The sequence below is a fragment of the Protopterus annectens genome, chromosome 4.part0 (genome assembly GCF_019279795.1).
Source record: "Protopterus annectens isolate FY-2018-M chromosome 4.part0, PAN1.0, whole genome shotgun sequence".
Classification (NCBI taxonomy): Eukaryota; Metazoa; Chordata; order Ceratodontiformes; family Protopteridae; genus Protopterus; species Protopterus annectens.
Genome location: NC_056733.1, coordinates 608728505 through 608750539, shown reverse-complemented (window position 1 = coordinate 608750539; position 22035 = coordinate 608728505). Strand labels below are relative to the sequence as shown.

The window sequence follows — 22035 nt, the reverse complement described above, 5'->3', positions numbered from 1 at the left end:
CGTAAGACTAAGAAACCAATTTCAGTAAGAAGCAGTTCAAATATGCAGGCACTATAAGCCTTTAACCAGAAATTCCCAGCTCAGAAGGGCAGAGTCCAGCCTCTCCTCCCACAAGAGTGCAGACCACGAACCCTCTTAATGTAAAATAACTGGCCTGAAGCCCAAGTGCTTAAACCAGAATTAATACACTTTTAGAATAACAGACACTGAGCCCTCAATCAAGAGTTCCCAACTTAGAAGGATGTAAGCAACCTGTTCTGCCACTGCACTGCATACCACAAACCTTCTTAATGTAAAACAAGTGGTTTGAAGCCCAAGTGCTTAAACTAAAAGGCTTAGAATGAGTTGCACCAAGCAGTAATAAATACAATTTAGTACTGTTAAGATGACGCAAAAGCAAAATAAAGTAGGAAGAAACACAAATACAGTAAAAGCATTTTTTTTTTGAGTGAACAAATGAGATGGGCCCATGAGTTACAGGCCAGAAACCAAGTGCAAATGCAGGCCTTCAAATCAGAAAGTTGAGAGAGATGGAAGACCGCCCAAACAGCCAATAACTACAAATTCTGGGCCAGAACCACTCCTTATGTGGTAGACAGGTTACCTAATGCTTACCACTCCCACTGATAAGCTAGAAGGCTTCCCTCCAACACAGAAAAGCTTGGGGGGCTCAGAAGCTTACAAACAGTACTGGATACAGCAAATCTGTATCTGGAACACTAATTACAGGAAAGGTAGGAAGTAGGCTAATTACAGGAAAGGTAGGAAACAGGCTTACAATTATTTTTTTTTCAGAAAAGTAGCAAAAACAGTAGTAAAAACAATTCACATTCAGTGCAAGCTGGCACACTTGAGTATGTAGCAATATTAGTCCACACACAGTTTGAAAAAATGTAATTAAATTAAAAAAGGACTAAAAGCAAGTGCAGAAAGGGTTTATTAGGTAGAATGCGGTAAAAAGATGGGACTGGGGGAGTGTCCCAGATCAAATCTACAGTGGGGCAGGCACTGCAAAAGCCACCAAATTTAAACTACAACCAAGAACAGGGAGGGGGGTGGGAAGACAGTTTCAACAGAGATATGAGGAATCACAGTACAAATTATAAAACCAGAAAAATATATACTGATCTCTGTATATTTGCAGAACAGTAAAACAACAGATATTGAAGCAACAATTTAGCTCTATAATACAGAATAATACAGAAAAATATACTCAGCTCTATATATTTGCAGAGTCTTGTAAGGCTCTCTCTCAGTGCACAGGTTCCAATTTAAATGCAGACTATTTTTAACAGGTCAAATTAAGGGAACCTGGAGTTAAGCAACACACAAGCTATAAAAAACGGTTATATCAGCTGAAGACAAGGCAGAAAATGAGGGGTGGGGGTGGGGAAGACAGTTTCAACAGAGATGTGAGGAATCACAGTACAAATTATAAAACCAGAAAAATATATACTGATCTCTGTATATTTGCAGAACAGTAAAACAACAGATATCTAAGCAACAATTTAGCTCTATAATACAGAATAATACAGAAAAATATACTCAGCTCTATATATTTGCAGAGTCTTGTAAGGCTCTCTCTCAGTGCACAGGTTCCAATTTAAATGCAGACTGTTTTTAACAGGTCAAATTAAGGGAACCTGGAGTTAAAACAGACAAGCTATAAAAACCGGTTATATCAGCTGAAGACAAGGCAGAAAATGAGGGGTGGGGAAGACAGTTTCAACAGAGATGTGAGGAATCACAGTACAAATTATAAAACCAGAAAAATATATACTGATCTCTGTATATTTGCAGAACAGTAAAACAACAGATATCTAAGCAACAATTTAGCTCTATAATACAGAAAAATATACTCAGCTCTATATATTTGCAGAGTCTTGTAAGGCTCTCTCTCAGTGCATAGACCTCAGATCTTTGGCAGATGCTGAAGTCATAAAACAACTGTAATTAGTTTAATTCATGGAGAATACAGAAAGCTTCTCAGCACAGACAATTGTGTCTGTAGCTCCCATAAAGTAATTTAATTTCCGCTATTAAGTTTTGCTGGGCTGAATTTAACCTCCTATATTCCAATTTCTACTGTTAAAATATATACATTTAAATTGTTACAATAGTGCATGTACATTTCTGTTCTTTTCCTGTAGGGCACACTGTGGTTACATTTTAAACAGCACTTTGCAAAAACTTTTCCAGCACATACTTCTGTAGCAGCAGTTTGATATACACATGACATAAAGTTCTAATACAGTTGTAACACAAGCATCTTATATAAATCACATTGATATTCACAAATGACGTCTAATTATTTACAAAATTCCTAATAGCTGTGCTGGCAGTGTCCCCCTTTGTCACACTCCCCTGAATCTAATATCCAAATTCCCTGAAAAAAACTCTGGTTGAAGAGTAAGGTAATCTTAATTGCCACCTTTTGGCCTCGGCAGGTTTGCTCCCCCTTCCTGTGGTCACATCTACTTTAGACTGGGGTCCAATGTCTAAGGAGGTCAGCTTCTCCTTTCACAGACATCAGAGATGGTTCATCCAGACATTGCAGGCTTTAGGTTGACTGCATTGTTTCTCCCATTCCAGTGGTAGCTAGACATTCCAGGCTTTCCTCTCCAGTTTTCCAAATTTTAATTTCATATCAGAAGCCCTCTGCGAGAAAGATTTATAAAAGTAAATGGAAAAGGTTTTCCTTTTGTCCTCAACAGAGAGAGTTTGATCCTTTTACCGCTCCAATCCCTGCTGTTTTACATTTTTTTGTCTCTATTTTTCAATGTGGGTTGAGTTTCTCCACCATCAAAGTTCAGCTAGTAGCCATCTCTAACTTCCACATCGGATGTAATGCTTTTCCTTTAGCTTCATCCAAAGTATGTAAGGCATTTCTTAAAGGCACAATTTTTACTTAGACCCCTGATAAAGGATCCTATTCTACCTTGGAATCTTACCTTCATATTGCATAGTTTAGTGCAGTCACCCTTTGAACCTTCAGCTAAGGCAAATCTCACATTTCTTTCTTGTGGCTATAACTTCTGCGAGTTGAGTCTCTGAACTCCAGGCACTTTTCAAAACCACATTATCTAGTTTTCTATAAAGACAGAGTTACCTTACACACTAATCCTACCTTTTTACCCACGGTTGCCTCAAACTAACATCATCATCAGCTTGCCAGTTTTCTTCCCTAAATTTGACAATATAGGAGAATACATGCTTCACGTATTAGATGTACATAGGCAACTTTGTTTCTATCTTCATAGGATTAAATAAATTAGGAAAATGTACCAATTGATTGTTTCATTTGCTAAGAACAATTGGGAAAAACAGTTTCAAAAACTACAATAACCAAATGGGTAACAGATTGTATCTGTCATGATTACTCCTTGAGAGGGTTCACCTTGTTAAAACAACCAAAAGCACATTCAGCTAGGTCAATGGCTACGTCAGCTGCTTTTTGGGCCAGAGCTCCTATTGATGACATTTGTGCAGCTGCCACTTAGTCCGATGCTCATATTTTTATTACTGATTACAACTTGGATATCATCTCCAGAAACAGGGTTGCATTTGATTTTGAGCTTCTCCAGAACTTCCTTCCATGAGGGCCACCAAAGGTTACTGTAACTTGGGATTCTGTCCCATTCTTTGAACGCATGAAAATGACAACATCAGATAGAAAAGTTATGTACTCACCATAACTATCCATCGGTATTGTCCATTTTCATTCTTCATCAACTCCCCCCCCACTTCCCCCTATCCATGTCTTTGGGAGTGACCCAATTAAGTCTTTTCTTAGGAACCACAGTTCCTGTTTGAGTCCCTGTTCTGTTACTGTTTCACCTTCTCTGTAGTACTATGGTAATGTTTTATATTTCTAAGATGGTATTGTAGCAGCAAACTTGATCTGAGTGGTCAGGGGCAATATGAGTAAAGAGAGGAGCTTGAGAGTCAAATTCTAGAATCTAGAGAAAAGTGGCCAAGTTGTATCCGTGGGTTGGATCCAAGACCTATTCGTTGACGAAGAATGAACATGGGCAACACAGATGCATAGTTATGGTGAGTACATAACTTTTATTTTTATTGGTGCATGATTAGACATAGTTATTGGATGTGTGCTGAAGGTTTCAATTAAATGCATGTGTTCCTGTGAACTATAATTTCTATATAGTCTTAGTCCAGTTATTGTACCTTGGGGAATAATGTGTAAATTTTGTCTGTGTTCCTACTACTGAATTCACAGCTTCTGTACCAAATATTTTAATAAATTTCTTCAGAAATCTACCCTCTTTTGTTATATTGTCCCCTCTAGGTCCCCTTGATACATCCACACTATTGCAAATCAAATTCCAGTGCCCAGCTATAAATAATATTCCCTGATGAAAGCTGATTATTTCTCCCCAAATTTTCATAACCTCAATAATAGCAATTTTCGGTCAAATATAAATACATTCAGTTGCAATACCCCTGCCTTGCCAATAGCCCCTTACTGCAAGAAATCTACAGTTTTTGTCTTTTTTTCTCATTTATTACTATTGGAGCCCCTCTAGCAATCAGTATAATTACTCCCCTTTTTCTCTATTCCTTGTATTCTGCTGAATTTCCTTTCTGAAATCCTCCATTTGTTATATTCACATGCTCATTTCTTTACAAATGTGTATCCTGCAGCATTGCTATTTGCACTTCGTATTTCTTAATATAATGCAATGCTCTTTCCTTTTTATTTTTACCTGTAAGGTCATTCATGTTCCAGGATAATATGGACATCATAGCCATCATGATAAAAAGCTGTTGTAACAGTTTTTTTGAATGTGTACTTCCAGCTTTTGTATTATAAGCATATATTAATACTTTTCTCTGTCTAGCCTTATTCTTCTATCAAGTTTCATCTTTCAGCCATTTCTGGTTGTTTGCCCTCAGATCCCCTTTCCCCCTTCTACCTGTTCTCAACATAAGCAGTTTTTGAAAGGGGTTTTACTTTTCTGTCTACCAAGAAAACAGGTGGCTCCTCCTTGGGATATTAAATTTATACCTAAAAAATAATCTTATTCATTCCTTTTGAACCATCTTATCGGGGTATTTTGAGGTTCTTAATTGGAAAACTTTTAGCAGACACTTGGTTCTTTCGAACCAGCTCATTAGGCTATTTGAGATTCTTACTTGGAAAATTGTTTCTCTTTACACTGATTTCCACAAGAAGAGTATCTGAGTAAAGTCAATCCTGCCTCATTTTTTTTCCACAGGCATAGGGTTTCTTGAGAGTAAGCCCTTCATTTATTCCTCAGTGATTTTAGAGTTTGCATTCATCCAATCTATGTCTCAGTGATTTCAGAATTTACATTCATCCAGTCTGTTATTTTCCGATATTCTTTCCAGAACCTAACAAAAAAGAGAAGGAATTCTAGTTACTCTGGATGCACACAGGTAGCTCAAATACTACTAGGGATCATAAAACCCTTCAGATATTGGACCACCAGTGTCAAAGCTGATAATTCTTAACAATTGTCCCATACTATTTCTTCTGCTATTCTTACCATAACAAGGGCTTTGCTTTCTCCACTGTTTTTTTTTTTTTTTTTGAAGGGTAAACTCAACATTTTCTAGAGGTAGCAACAAGGTCCTCTGTTCATACTTTTGCACTATAGACTGGATTTGTTTTTCTATGTTCAGAGCTAGCATTTACAGGCTGATTTTCAGGGGCTCCTGGATTCATAAATATTTCCTTCTCCCAATTTTTCTAAGCTGTGGTGGTCTCCCCAAATAGCTTAGGCTACTGCTTCAATGATCCAGTAATGAACACAGTACAGTTGTGTAAGTGGAGCTTACCATAACAGTAGAAATTCTAATTGATCACTGTTACAGTAGCCATCCACTCTCACCATCCCCTTTCTAGTGCTTTATCTGTTTTTACCAGGGTGTGTAAATATATACTCCTTGTATATATTCTACATATGTTTATTTGTTTTACTATCTTTTCTTAGTATTTGCATTTCAGGGCTCTAGCCACCCTTTTTTGGGACGAATAAGTTCTGAAACTTTTTGACACTCCAACTGCCTTCAACCTGCTCTGTTCACTCTAGCCACAGTCCGGCTCACTCCGCTCCCTTACCATACCCCTAATTCCCACAATGCACTCCTACTCTGCATTATACACATCTGACTCCTCCCCCTGTATACTTGACCTATCTTCAGTTAACAGCTCATGAACTCAACTAACCACTTCGTACTCTAAAACACAACTCCTCACTTCACCCAAGTCTACCACTAGAGGCGCCCTACACCTGTACTCTAGAAACTCCTCTTATTATCTAACTAGCAAACCACTCCCAATGAACACTCCAAATGCTACCACACAACACACTGTTAGTATCCTTATTAACCCTATTTTCCCACCTAACTAGTTATCGCATCAATCCCCTGATCATACATACTGTTCCTGCAGACACACATACAACTAAACAACATTAGCCTAGCCCCTTATTCACTGTATCACCCCTACCTCTATCAAGCAACCTTCTTTCAATACAGGTATCTCAAGTCACTTAAATCATATTTTAATGTCTCCCAAAAAACCTAAACGAAGAAATAAGTGGATACACACTTTTATTCATATATATTCCATACAAAAAAAAAATCTGTGTTAATATCTAGCCAAACTCTGACCGCACATGACAAACAACCAATTCCATAATCTACTCACCACCAGGTTTCTCAACAAATGCTCAACAAAGTAACTCCAATTCCAACCTCATCCTAAATACAAACCTAAGAAGTATGTGTAACAACATCCATGAAATTCATGCTTGCTTAAGTACTTATTTCCCTGCTATAGTCATTATTCGTGAAACCTGGTTAAAAAAGAGATGTGATCCTCCCAGTTATAACATAATCAGGCATTGTAGACAAAATAAAAGAGCAGATGTTGCCATCTTATACAAAAACTCCATCGATATCACACATTTCCCCCAAGAGGTACCCATGTTTGGTAATGCCAAACCTCTAACAGTACACCTCAGAATAAGTTCCATACAATCAGTTTGCATTACTGCCATCTATATTCCACTTGGCTCAAACATCACCAAAGCAGAAAATATCTTTTGCTTGTTATCCCACAATATCCACTGCGAAACTGTAATACTAGATGACCTTAGCATAGACCAGCAACACGTAAATAATGGTAAATCAAGATGAGATATCCTGGGAAAAGGACACCAATGCTCTCTATGTTCACAGTACTACATGTTGCAATTTTAAAAGATTTATTTTCTTCATTATAGATAGAATACATAACCCCTGGGAAAAGGAAGGTGACCTAAACAATTTATTATTAACAAAGGAGTGCCTGTGGCAACTTAGACTAAATGCTAGTGATATACCAGGACTGAATGGGCACATCAGCATTGCTAGTATTTTGAAGTACAAATCAATGTGTATATGATTTTGTTTTTATGAACAATTGTGTTTTTTATGAATAATTATGAAATGTTTTCTTGGTTTTTCAAAATATTTATTTTAAACCATTATACATTTATGTTAGTAATATAATATACTGTACTACATATAGTACTTATACATACATTTATAGTTACATAGAATATTATTAGTACAATTATTATTATTACTACATCTATGAAATTTATACAATTATAAGTATCTATTCTCTTGCATATACATTTAAATATTTAAATATTTATTTATTTATTTATATTTATTTATTTATAATAAATATTTATATATATATATATATATATATATATATATATATATATATTTTTTTATTATTTATATATATGCAATTAATTATTTATTATCTTATTAATTGTTTATTATATTACACTATTGCATCTACAACACAGTTATATGTTTAGTGAACTTTGTTATTATTAATAGTTTTTCGTATTTATATATATATATATATATATATATATATATATATATATATATACACACACTCTTTATTTGAGTATATACATTTTTATTAAAGTACATATATTTATATATATATTTTTTACTCATTTAATTTTTAAGCATTTTACATATGTATGATAGCAATTAAATTCGAATTCACCTACTTTATATCCTGTTTAAGTAGGTACACATACATATTTAACATTTAGTGTTATGCCCTCTTGTATTGTTATTGTATTACTACATATTCTACACACACTTTATATACATCGTACATTCTCTTTTAACATCAAACCTTTGAAGATAAGGCTCAATTATCCAACAACATTAGGCGTTGCTAAGCAATTATATGATTATTCAATTTACGTATTTAATTGCATTACTACAAAAGGTTGGTGTCAATACATTCTGTTTGTACTCTGAAGAAACCCGCATATCTGTAGCGGGTGAAAGTGCTCAGTATTTGACGTAAAGTTGTTTGGTTATTTGTTTTTATTTTATTGTGTCTTAGTGTGGACAATAAAGCCTCTGGATTTCCCAGGATATCTCATCTTGATTTACCAGTGTTTGCCCCGATCCTATATCACAACACGTAAATAATGACACCCGTACTAAAACTGTTAACTTATACAGCTTTACCCAATTTATTACTTTCACCACCAGTTACCAAAACACTAACAGGCACTCAACCCTAGACTGGATTCTTTCTAACAAACTCATTAACTTAAATAATACATGATGTTTGCATGATATTTGAAGTGATGACCTTCCAACTTATGAAGCCAAAGGTTACCACAACCAAGATAAACAAATTGTGTACAGCCAAATACATAAAACCACAAAATTCAATAAAGAAACATTTATCAACTCACTACCACAATGCAACTGGGATACTTTATAATCCATGCCACTAGATAATGCAGTTTTGCACTTTAACAAATTTTTCCTAAAAACCTTTAACAATCTAGCTTCAATACACAACAAAAGAGTTGAATCCAACCCAGCACCATGGCTAACTAGTGAAACAAAAAATGTATGCTCCAGAGAGACAAAGCATGGAAAGAGTGGTAAAAAATAGAACTCTGTCATCATTTCAGACATACCTTAGAAATCTCATTAAACTAGACAAAACTTTCATACCAACCTTCAACTCAAACATCAAAACAATCCAAAACGATTTTGGTCAACATTAAATAAACTTTTACACCCAGAACAAACCACCACATCCTCCCCATCAACTAGCAATACTGTAGATCCCATCCCCTCACAATTCAACTCCTGCTTCATTCAAACATTACAGTCCTTAACCAATAATAACACAAAGTCCTGCCCTCAAACAACCCTGCACCTCTTGTAACCACGCACAACTATTAAACTTCAGCCCTGTACCCATTTCCAGCATATAAAAAGCTTCTACTTAAACTAAAGCCCACCTCTCTAGCCCCTGCCTAACTTTCAGCTGACTGCCTACATTTGGCTGCTAATGTTATAGCACATCCAGTATCTATCCTAATAAATAGGTCCATGTCAGAAAAGTATATTTCAGTTATCTAGAAACAATTATACATTATATCATTACACAAAGGTGGCCAGTTGATGAATTCTAGCAATTGTAGGCCTATCACCTTTGTCAGAAATTCTAGAGAAATGCATCCATTCCTAACTGATGCACCACTTTATTTCTAATAAATTACTCTCTAATACCCAGCATGATTTCAGACCTGACCACAGCACAACAACTGTACTCCTAAATTTTGTCAGTACTGTAAATCAATATAGAAATGATGGCAAACTAGTTTCCAAATACAAAATACACCTCACAGCCAGATGATGGTTCTGATGAAGTCTATTGATGAAAGCGCTTAACCATTTTTTTCTGTGAATAAACTGTGTTTCGTGTTGGAGGACCTTGGCTGTGAGGTGTATTTTGAATTTGGATCGTTTGGCAGTGTTACACCTGTTATGGCAAACTAGTTTCTAATCAGTTCTTAGACCTGTCTGAGGCATGTGATGCCATGTCACACCGCAACCTTCTTATGGAACTCGCATCTGTTGACCTCTCACTTCCCATCCTCTCATGGCTAAGTAGCTACCTTTCTTAAAAAGAACAAGCCATCATATGGCAGCAAACCTTTTCATCCTTTCTACCAGTAACCATTGGAGTCCCAGTCCATACCTCTCAGCTGTACAGATTTTCACAGAATGTCCACATTTTTTGCCTCATATTTTCAGTGTTCCTCCTAAAATCTGCACTTTTCTGTCAAATAGCTGAGGATTGAAGACATTAAATAATGGCAAACATTTGAGTTTAAGACACCACATCCTTCAGAAAATTCAGGCTAATGCAAAATATATTATTCTATCAACTTTCTAAGTTTGTAAGAGCAATATTTAAAATCTGTCCTATTTGTCCCCCCATCATTTTAGGCTTTGTTCAGATTTTTTACTCTAAGAGGCTTGTATTGGATCCCTTCTCTTCAACATCTTCATTAATAAGCTTCATACTATCACTCACCCATCCTACATAGTACAGTACACTGACAACTCAGCTTTGATATGTGCAGCCCCATCTTTTCCCATACTTGAAGAAAATACTCAAACCTCTTTGTCAGCAGTTGTAGCCTGGCTAAAAATCGCAATCTACTACTTAAGCAGCATTAATGCTTTTCACTTCAAAACTCCACCTCAGTCATAAACAATCCCTCAACATTACCTCTACAAGCAACACCAAGGTCGAAATAGTAACCCAAACCAGGCTTTTAGGTGTAATAATAGATGACAAACTCAGGAATAACCAGGTTATCCTTCAATCTATTAAAAAAACACGTCAGAAATTAGGCCCCCTCTATAGGGCTAAATGTATACCTTATGGGCAAAGCAAGAGTGACACTAGCCTCAACTTACCTACTTCCATCCCTACCTTATGCTTCCCCCATGTTCAATAACCCAAATAACACACACAAAAAAATAGCATTGTGTTACAATAATGTAGCAAAGTTTACTACCAATCTTTCATATAGAGCACACCATTGATAGGCTTTAAAACAACTCAACTGGCTAGAACTTTCAAACTACATAACCTACACACAGCTAATCACAGCATTTAAACTTAACCATCACCCAGAAGAATGCCCATCTGTGCTGCGTACCCTCCACCCCTACTCCTCAAGCAAAGATCTCCACTCTAGTGAGCAATTCTTACTATATATAAACAGAGCACATAATTCTGCAAGGAATTCCTTGTATTCATACCATGTTTCTAAACTCTGAAACTCCATCCCTACCCAAGTGAAACTAGCAGATAAACTCCCAGACTTAAAAATGCCTGGTACTTTTCCGTTACCGGGGCAACACTTAAACGCAGTTGCTGAGCTCGGAATTCAGTTACTTGTCATGTCTTTTTGGTGTTAATATAACCAGATGTGTGTAAAAATTATTTTGCTTAATATTTAAAAAAAAGAAGTTATTTTTAAATGTTGCACATACCTGATTAAAAGACATGTTAAGGCACTGGATTTGAGCTGAACGATCCTATGTACCAAACAGAAAAATGAAAAATAAGAAATGAAGAAAATCCGGAAAACGTAGGGTTTTCTTTTTTATTAAAATTGTAATGATATGCTTATATTTGCCCTACAAGAAATTGCAATTAACTCTCTCCCTTTAAAGTGTTTTAATGTAAATCTCCTGCATGCAGCTCTAATGTGTCCGCAGCTCATGAACTGATTGGCTATCACAGGCAACACCTCTGTCACTCCCCTCCCCATTTATCTCGCTGGCTTTTTCTTTTTTTTACAGTAAGATCCAGAAATAATGAAGGAAAATAAGGGACATTTAAAAAAAATAGTAGTGTAAACTTGAGCCATTCACACATTGATAGAATGGAACTTCCTAACAACGCTTAATTCCGTTGTCAGGGGAAACACTTCGAAAGCAGCAGCTGCTGCTTAAAAAAAAAAAACGCTTAGTACAAAACAGCTGTTTCTATGATTCCAATGGCATCTTCACAGCTAAAATATGCCAAATAAGTGTAATTAAATAATTTCTGTTTTTGGAGCAAGTAAAAGGCTGCATACTCTTCACATTATGAAGAAATACATTTCTTCTCACTTTTCTGTTCTTGGGGCAACACTATAAACGTTGTTGAGCTCTGCATGTAGTGTATTTTCATGACTTTTAGGTGTCAGTGTAAATGTGTGTAACATAGTTACATGGATAATATTTAAAAAAAGGAGATGTAACTTCTATATTTTACACACACATGTATAGATTTACACTAAATTCGGTGCTCAGCAACCGCATTTAAAGTGTTGCCCTGATAACAGAAAAGTACCAAATGCTCTAACAGTATCTCATCCAGTCCTGGTTATGCTCATGTTCTTCACCAGGTTACAGAGTTCTCCAAATATACTCCTTCAGGACCTCCTTCACTTCCTATCCATCTCACCGATACTCCCTCTACTTTAATATCCTGCCATTCTACTAAGTAACAGCTTATAATTATCTTGAGTCTTTTTCTGTGTTACAAGCCTTTCTATATAATAATACTAATAATGCATCTTCCTATAAACACTAATACTTCTTTCAACATCATTCTGAATTCATACAACATAGTATTCAAACTTCAGTCTGCATTCTAATTGCATTGATAGTGTTATTAGACTTCATTTTGTATGGGCACAACACAAAATGTATTCCTTCCATTTGATAATGATACAATTTTAACTTTATGTACGAATGATGTCAGTCCAAATTTTCCTGTTTCTCTGGCAACTTATAGAATTGTACTATTTTGTTCCAAAATACAAAATGTAGTAGTACTTCTGAAGGAAACAGTATTTGAAATGTGACTGAACTATGTAATTGTGTTGAAGCTTCTTTCCCTGGGCCTCTACTGAAAATAGGGCTTTGCCCAATTACACTTTCCTAGTCAAAGAAGACAAATAAATAAAAATAAACTGTTATGAACTTTCTTGGCAGTTAAAACATGTGGAAGGTGTTCTTAAGCTTTGAAATGCTGGCTGGTTGGTCATATCCTTGACAAAATATAACTCGGATAGCTTAAGCTACAGCAACCATGATCAGTTAGAACATCCACTGTTATGGTAAGTTTCACTTATACAACTGTACTTTTCATTAGAAATCAGGTACTTTCCAGTATTTTCTTTTCAATCTTGCAGTATCGTAGTTTTCTTCATGCAACTCTCCAATGTGACACATATCAGAAAAAAATGTAATTTGGCAGCTAGAAAAGGGATTTTATATTCATTCCACAAAATTGCTTCCTGAAACTTGTTCAATATTGCAAAGTACATATTTTAACTATTAGAAGCGTCTAAATTCATTAAGGAGTAGTGCTTAGCATATGTTGCAACTTGCTTACCTATATGTAGAAAGCAGAGAAGTGCCTGCTAATTCATTGTAACCAAAAGTGAAGGACTGTATTTAAATTTGTGAAAACATTTGGTTACATTTTCTTTTTAACATGATCTTTTGCAAGACTTTTAGCAAAGTGGAATACAGTGATGAAACTGACTCTGCAATGAATGTACAACTCTGTTGATAATGTATATCCAGATAAATTTATATCTTCATGGAATCTTTCAGGATGCATATTCAGCAAACCAGATAGCATACTGATTTATTATGCCACCACAATATTCAATACTTTATCATGTAAATGTATTTGCATATTTTCCTGCTTCTTTAATTATACTTTGATGGCCACTGCAGTTTTGTTATAGATTGCCATGTTATTTAAATGCAAACAGTTTGAGTGACATTTTATATCCTGTGCTAAAAAAAAAACTTAATAAATGCTGTACAGTATATACCTTTTCCAGTTGTTTGAACTTTTTTCTCCTGTTTGATGTTTAGGCAATTGAAGGTGAAGCTAAAAATTTTATAGATGAGTCATTTAAAACACTCCGATCTGCAGAGGCTGCTTTTGACATGCTCCTTAAATTCAAACATATCCGTTCTAGAGAGGCTATCAATCGACAAATGATGAAAAAATTTAACGACATTCTGGCGCAGTATTGTAAGGAGGTAGGCAGACTAATCTTAATCTGTTTGTTTGTTTGTTTGTTTGTTTGTTTGTTTGTTTGTTTGTTTGTTTGTTTGTTTTGATAACTGGATGGTTGGTCCGGTACAAGATCATTTTCAGCTACTACCCAAGCTATGTAACAGTCATGTCAAAAGTACAAAACTTGAGTGTGTCAAACGGCTACAATAAAATACACATTACAGGACATCAGAGTAGATCTTTAAAATATATAGAAGTACAAAATGTGCCTTAGGGTGAAATTCGCAGCAGTTTTAAAGGCAGCATTTCAGGATACAGTGATACAGAAGAGGTGTGACACCTTTTAAAGTATAGACAAATGAAATTATAGTCCTGATAAGCTAAAGCCATGTGTCAGTAATATGTCAGAGTCCAGTGCCTCTAGATCAAGCATGTGTACATTATTGATTATCATTTGAAACATTATATTTGTATTTAAATACAAATCTGTTTTACATAGCGGGGTTCTAATTTACGAGGTTAATAAATTACATTTTCAGTTTGTCTCTCCCCATCTTCAATATCCTGTATTAGTTTTTGCGTTACGCTGCTCAGTAAGTATTACTCTAGGTTTGATTGTACTGACCCTACTAGTAGGAGATGAGTTTTCAAGGTGACAACCTGGAACCTCTGAGGAGTTGAGCATTTAAACATATGCAACTGCTCAAGTTGCCACTAGAGTGACACATAAGAGCTTACAATCTGTAGCTGCAGTCAGGGTACAGCATCAGGTAATGGCAGCAGATTGGAATTAAATAGTCTTATACTGCCTCATTGTGTAATCTTGTAGTCCATAACATGAGCTGAAACCTATCAGGCCTTGCTTGTGAGAGTATAAATATGGGTGTGGTTTTGCAGAATAACAAATACATACCTCTGCAAGTCTGAAATCTGTTTGGATCAGCAAGGAAAAGTAATGCTAATGACAGTAGGTTTTCCACCTGATATAAATTTGGGAGTCGAGAATTTTAGAATGGTGTGTGGTGTTAGGTGAAAACTAGCAGTGATGAAGTTTTGTGATGTATCTTAGGGTTGTAGAAGTATACTCACTGAGATAAATGAAGACCTGCAACAAAATCACTTACCTATATATTAACGTTTTTATTAAGTGGGAAGCAACCAATAGATACATTTCCTGTTTTTTTATAGTGAAACGAGAGATTTGGTCTGATGAAGTGACTTTTGTAGACCTGCATTACATAAGCAAAGGATCTGGTGTTGTCTTTTCTGTCCTCCTGAAGCTGTGGGTATTATCCAATCTAAATGAGATCCATCGATGGTCTTCAGAATCTTCGTTTCTGATACTCCAACTCCTCTCCCAAAAAGTCCTGCATACCTGATTCTCCTCAGTTCTCATTTCAATGCCAGATACATTGTATGAACCTCCACACCTAAGTTATTTTTCTCTTCAATATTTCTCCAACTTCCTCCTCTCCTGCTAGTGCTAGTGTTAGTTATTAATCTTTACAAGCTTAGGAGATTGTCTTCCAGCTAATTAAAAGTGAGTTTTCAACTTAATTTTGAGTTGTGTGACTGTGTGTGTGTGTGTGTGTTTCTCTGTCTGTTTCCTTGCTATTGCCCATTTCTGTTTGTGAGCCTCTCCTCAGTTCTTTGGCTTTTTTAAAGTAAACAGTGGACTGTTAATGATGTTTATAGCTTGTTGGTGTTAATAGTACTCGGAGCTCATAGGTTTTAATATTTTTCTTAACCTGTATTTGTGTGACTGCAGTTGTAGTTTCCTGTTACTACTCTAGTAATGGGCAAGACATTAGGGTTCAGAAATGTCTGGGTTTTGTACACTAATTGCTCCCGAAGACTCCCACAAACATTGTCTGGATTAACTTGGAGTAGCCCATCTTGATACCTTTGTTCAGGTCTGTGCAGCCTTTGGCACCAGGGCTTTAGCTAACTGGAAAGTCAAACTTGTGTTAAAGGGGGATATTACCTGCTTCTATGGCCTCTACCAGGTCTACTGTGTCGTCTTCTAAGAAGTCATTGGAAAGGTAGAAGGAGACAAAGGATAGGGACTCAATGACAGGAGAGATAGGAAGAAAGAAAGATAGGATCAATGAATTAAAGAGAAAGAGAGAGCAAGACAAAAAGAAAAGGAGGTCTACAAATATTCTATGGGCTCTCCCTTGGAAGGTTTGCCAGATCTAAAAATGCCATGGCCCTCGCCTACTCTGGCTCTTTTCCTCCAGAGTCAATATCCCACTCCTCCCATTACAGCTCCTGCTTTGGATCCGATTGTTTCCCCATTATGGAATATTCCCAGCCTATGACTTTCAGTGGCTGCTGTGTCCAGTCTGTGCCAATCTCCATTTTTTCCCATTATACCGGATCTAAAGTGTTCCATAAAGCCATCACCTCATTGGGACAAGGCTTTCCCCTTCCAGACCGAAGACATTTTGAAACTTGTGCCTTCACCCCATAAGCTGGCTTCCATGAGGTCTGTGAGGTCATACAGGAATTTTAAGGAGTTTAGATCAGCTTATTTAAACCTTTTGAAGACTGAAATGAATTTGAGGATCATTTCCTCTCACTCAAACAAGAGGGGTGTGGGTCCTCCCAATTTGGCCCTGACATTTGTCACTCCTCCTTCAGCCCACATTTCTGCAATAGTGACCATGGATGTTTACTATTCATACTGCCTCAGTGGCATATGGGTTCTGTGCCTGCACAAACACCTACACTGGCAGCTTTCTATTACTCAGAAACCAACTACTCTGACTTTCTTTGATAAATGATTGGTTAAACCCTTCCCATCAGAGGAAGACTAAACTCTGTCACAGAACATCACTTATTCAGTCTTTCATGCCAGCTGAAGGGCTCACACAGTTGAATCTCCTCAGCAGCCTACAATGGTGGAGTACAGCTACCCAATACTCTCTTCCTCTTTATTGTTATATACATTTCTTTTCTTTCTGTTTTGTTTAAAAACAAATAATAATGTAAAACTTTTTATTTTAATTCATTTGCTATTTACTACTGCTATTAATTCCTCTGGGAATTTTAACTTACTTTTGTGTTGATTTGATGCTTAATACTGCTTTTAAGCAGTTATGGGGCTATTCCTAGGTGTTTTATGAGTTGTACTGGGAAAAGTGCAGTTGTGTAAAATCTTACCATAACAGTAGATGCCCTTCTCTTCACTGTTGCAGTATTCTTTACAATGGGGATTCCCTGCCAAGGGCAGCCCAACACCCAAGCCAGTATACCATACCCTTTAGGCTATAATGAGTGCACTATATGTCACACGTATGCTGCCCGTGCACGGGGTAGGGCATAAAGATGATGTCCAGATATATCATCCTCAGAACTGAAAAGCCCCAGTAGGAACAACATTTCAAGGATATAAGTAGGTAACAAGCACATCCAGAAGGAAAAATGATCGGGGGAGGAGGGATGGAGTGAATAATGCCACAGTGAAGAGAAGGACATCTGCTTTTATGGCAAGGTTTTACACAACTGTATTATGTCCTTTAATATCACTGCTGAAGTATTCTTTACAATAGGAAGAGTGCAGTAGCTCAGGAAGTAGATGGGGAGGAGGAAGGGCCAGCAGAGCCTTTTAGAAAGCCATGGAGAATGACCCTGGCAAAGCCATCTCTGGCCCTACAAATCACATCCAACTTATAGTGCTTGGTAGAGGTATGCACAGAAGTCCAGGTAGCTGCCTCAAGAATAGAATTAGTATCCAAACCCTTGAAAAAAGCACCAGAAGAGGCTACAGCCCTAGTAGTATGAACCTTAACAGAGGAAAGAATGCTGTTTCCATGAAAAGAACAGCAAAAAGAAATGGATTTAGATATTCAAGAAGAAATGGTTTGCTTGGAAGCAGCTAAACCTAAAGACCTAGGATGAAAAGAAAAAAAAAGCTGTTCAGATTTACAAAAAGCTTTAATCTTGCCAAATAAGATCTGAGTTTTCTGTGCAAATCCAAGGTGTGCAAAACCTTCTCTGTAGCAGACTGCGGAGAATAGGAAAAATGTGGGCAAATGACTAGACTGAGGGACAACACATTAACCACCTTGGGCATAAAAGAAGGACTGGTACAAAGAGACACCTATTTGGCAGAAGTAAGGGCCAAAAGAACAAGTCTTTCAAGAACAATGTTGTAAGGAAGCTGGGGCAGCAGACTCAAAAGGATCCTGAGTCAATTTTTCTAAAACCAAAGTAAGGTCCCAGAAAGGAGGGACAGGCTTCCTGGGAGGCCTAATGTGAAGGACGCCTTTAAGAAACTGTTTGGCCTGAAATCTAGAGGCTAAAGGTGGAGTCAAAGGCAGACAAGCAGAGATAGCTGATAGATGGGCCTTAACAGAAGAATATGCCATTGCAGCATTAAGCAATTCACACAAATGCGAGAGAACCAAAGGAACATCCACAGTAAGTGGATCCAGGTTACGCAAAAGATACCAAACAGAAAATTTGTTCCATTTGGGTAAGTATGATTTCCTAGTAGTGGGTTTCCTGGCCTCCTGCAGGACCCGAAACACGTCCTCAGAAAAAAGGTGTCTGTAGGGGATCAAAACCCTATCATCCACAATGTCAGCTGAAGAGTGGACAGGTAGGGATGGATGAGAGATCCCATGTGTAGTGTGAGTTTGTCCACCTTGCGAGTTAAATTGTGATGATTGCCCCTGGCTAGATACAGAAGAAGAGGGAACCAATACTGTCTGGGCCAGAAGGGAGTCACCAACAAGATTTTGGGAGGATCCTGTTTTATCTTGAACATGACTTTTGGAATGAGAGGAAGGCCTAAAGAAACATCCCCTTGCAAGAAAAAGAGAAGGCGTCATCTTTCTGGGCCAGAGAGCATGGGACTCTGGCACAAAAATGAGGAAGTTGTCTGGGGGAGGCAAAGAGATCTACTTGAGGAATACCCAACTGAAGGGCAATGTCCAGAAACACATCCCTTTGAAGCATCCACTCATGAGATTGGGTTATGGACCTGCTCAATGAATATGTCACTATGCTCAGATCTGAGGGAATGTAAACTGCCTGAAGGGTCACCTGATACTGGATAGCCAGATCCCAAACCTGAAGGGCTAACATACATAAGAGATAAGACCTTGTTCCCCCTTGCTTGTTGATATACCACATCACTCTAGTATTGCCTATGAGACTCTTGGCTGCCCTGGAAGGAAAAGAGAATGAATAACCTAAAGAGCCACAAGAAAAGCTCTCATCTCTTTGACATTGATATGGTCTTTCTTTTGTCGAAGAGACCAAAGGCCCTGCACTTTCAGATGACTGAAGGAGGTCCCTCACCCCAAGTCCAAATGATTTGTGAAGAGTTCCTGAGAGGGGATTGGAGATTGAAAAGGAAGTCCTGGGTTGAGGGACAACTGACAAATCTGCCACTGAAGTTCCAGCTTAAAGCAAAGAAGTAAACCACTGAAGCTTTCTTATGTGGAGTTTGGCTAGAGGGAGCATAGGAATGGTGGAAGCCATGAAACCTAGAGCCTTGAGAAAACCAAGTGGCAGAAACTGAAGCCAGAGGAAAAAGGGATTGAAAGAAAGCAATCAGTGTTAAAGCCCTGGGAGGAGGAAGGAAGACCAGCACTGGAACAGTGTCGGGCCTGCTTCCTGGAAAAACATGATCCTGAGAAGAAGTCAGGAATGACTTTTGGAAATTTACCATGAACCCCAGGCTTTGCAGGAGAGAAATAGCAAAATGTAGATGCTGAAGTAATATCGCCTGAGGGGAGGCCTGAATAAACAGGTCATCTACATAAAGAAAGACCTGTATCCCCTTAACCTGCAAAAAGCAATCACAGGAACAAGGCATTTGGTGAAGACCATTGGGGCAGTAGAGAGTCCAAAGGGCAAAGCAGAGAACTGAAAATGCCTGGAAGCAAGTGTGAAAAGTAAAATCTTCTTGAAAAGGGGATGAATAGCAATGTGAAAACAAGTATTCTTGAGATCCAGGGAAACAAGAAAAAGCCTGAGGAAGTAGCAGAGGAAATGAGGTTTGAAGGGACAGCATCCAAAAGGTAGAGGCCTTCAACAAGATATTTAGTTGAGAAAGGTCGAGAATGGGTTTCCAAGTGCCTTCTTTCCTGGGGACCAAGAACATTCTGGAATAAAACCCCTTCTTCCTCTGAGGAGTTGGAATTTCTTGAATTGTTCCTTGAGCCAACAGGCCCTGACGCACCGCTGGGAAAAAAGGGCAGTTATACCTGAGAAGGTTGAGGAATGTCCAAAAAGGGGGGAAAGTTATTTTCAAACTGTGTAATAACCCTGGTGAATGATGGAAAGAATCTAGGAGTCTTGGATGTTTGTTAACAAAGAAGGAAGGGACAGGGAAAGTCATAGAGAAAGAGGAATGTGACTGAGAAGAACAGGGCAAGGATAGTCAGGCAGCACCTGGTTTGTCAGGGAAAGGAGGTTTCTGAGTAGAAGGAGTTTGGGTAGCCTTAACAGGGGGAGCCCTTCTACCACCTTTTTACTTTTGGGGGGAGGACAAGCCTGTCTATGGACAAAGGCAGGCTTGTTAGGGTAATTCCTCTGAAACTTTCCAACAGGTGAAACAAAAATATGTTTCAACTTCTGTGAGGCCTTACTCTTTTCTTGCAGGGACTCAGACAACTCTGCAGCAGCAGCACCAAACAAATGCTTATTATCCAGAGGATAATATGTCAGTTTAGCCTTGCTGTCATCAGGCAAAGGCCAGGAATACTTCTCAAAACAGATCTAAAAGCAGCAGCCCTAGATGAAGCATTAGATGCATAATAGCTGTATTTAACGGAATGGCAAGCAACTTGAGAGGATGTCCCTAGCAAGGCAAGAGCAGAGGCCTTCCCTTCAGAATTAGGTAGCTATGAAATGGCTTGACAGGCCTGAGAGAGAGAGAAACCGCCAAGACATAGATAGTCATACATGTTTGATAGTTCACAGCTCTAAAGTCTAGGGTAGCACAAGTATACATCTTCTTACCCAGTCTCTCCATGGTTCTGTTGTCCTAATCAGAGGGAAGCAACTTAGCTGAAGGCAACAATTTGGAAGGCTTATTAGAAGCCACTGACACCACAGAAGGGTCAACAGAGGAAACGTATAAAGAAACATGCAGTCATCAGGCGCCTTATAAAACCTATCAGGTTTCTTGAGAGCAAGGGGATGAGAATCAAGAGCCTAAGAAGCAGTGGAAAAAGCATTCAGCAGGGCAGCAACAATGGGAGAAACAGCTGAGGTCCTAGGCGACCCCATCTGCAGAAGCTCATAGTACCTCTTCTGAGCATCAGACAAACTGTCCCCTTTGAAAAATTCCATCATTCTGGAAATAGCATCACCAAATGAAATCTCCTCAGAAGGCGAGTCAGAGCTGACCTCACCATAGTCTAATGAAGAAGGAATCTGAGAGGAATAAGTAAGTGACTCTTCATCAGAATCAGCATCATCATTAGAGGAATCCTGCTCCCTAGGCCTCTTAAGAGGGGTAGAAGACCAAGGAGGCGCAGGAACAGAACCCCCAGTTAAGGCTTTAAAGCCATAATGAAACAGACCTTAAGTGAAGTTTTGCCATTCACTCTGAGGATCTTTTGGAACAGGCAAAATATGCTTATTCTTCTGCTTCTTTTAAAGTGGTACATTAGCCTTGAAAAATGTAGGAGGCTCTGACCTCCAGATGACACTCTATAATAGTAGTCAGAGCCTCTTCCCTCACTAATATCTAAGGAACACCCCATGCCCTTTGGTAATCACAGCCATGGTTCCCCCTGTACGTCTTAAGCAGACATCTGCAAGGCCTCCATGGACGGACATGGAGTCAGATCCATGCCAGCCTCTGAAGCTGTCACAGCAGAGGAATCCGAGAAAGAAACTGGACAATCCTCCAGGCTTTCACCAGCCTCAAAAGAGATGTCCAGTAGAGGTGGTACAGCTGAAGAATCCATCTGAGCTTTCTTGTTCTTTTTCTTTGCAGACAGCTGACCCTCAGGCTGGGAAAATCCTTCCATAGTGTCTTTAGCCAACAGTTTAAGTCATTGATTCTCTAAGTAAATCACAAGGGAAGGAAAAATGACAATGCAACATCTTAGGGACAAAAGCTTGACAAATCTCACACGGCA

At 38.0% G+C, this 22035-nt stretch overlaps 1 protein-coding gene across 1 annotated transcript in view; it reads left to right on the top strand.

Moving 5' to 3' along the window:
- Nucleotides 1-22035, top strand: part of DNAH10 (dynein axonemal heavy chain 10) — a 5879077-nt gene that overhangs the window by 849567 nt on the left and 5007475 nt on the right. The window contains exon 13 of the mRNA XM_044069759.1: nt 13780-13950. Within this exon, the coding sequence (XP_043925694.1) occupies nt 13780-13950 (171 nt within the window). The remainder of the gene's footprint in view (nt 1-13779; nt 13951-22035) is intronic.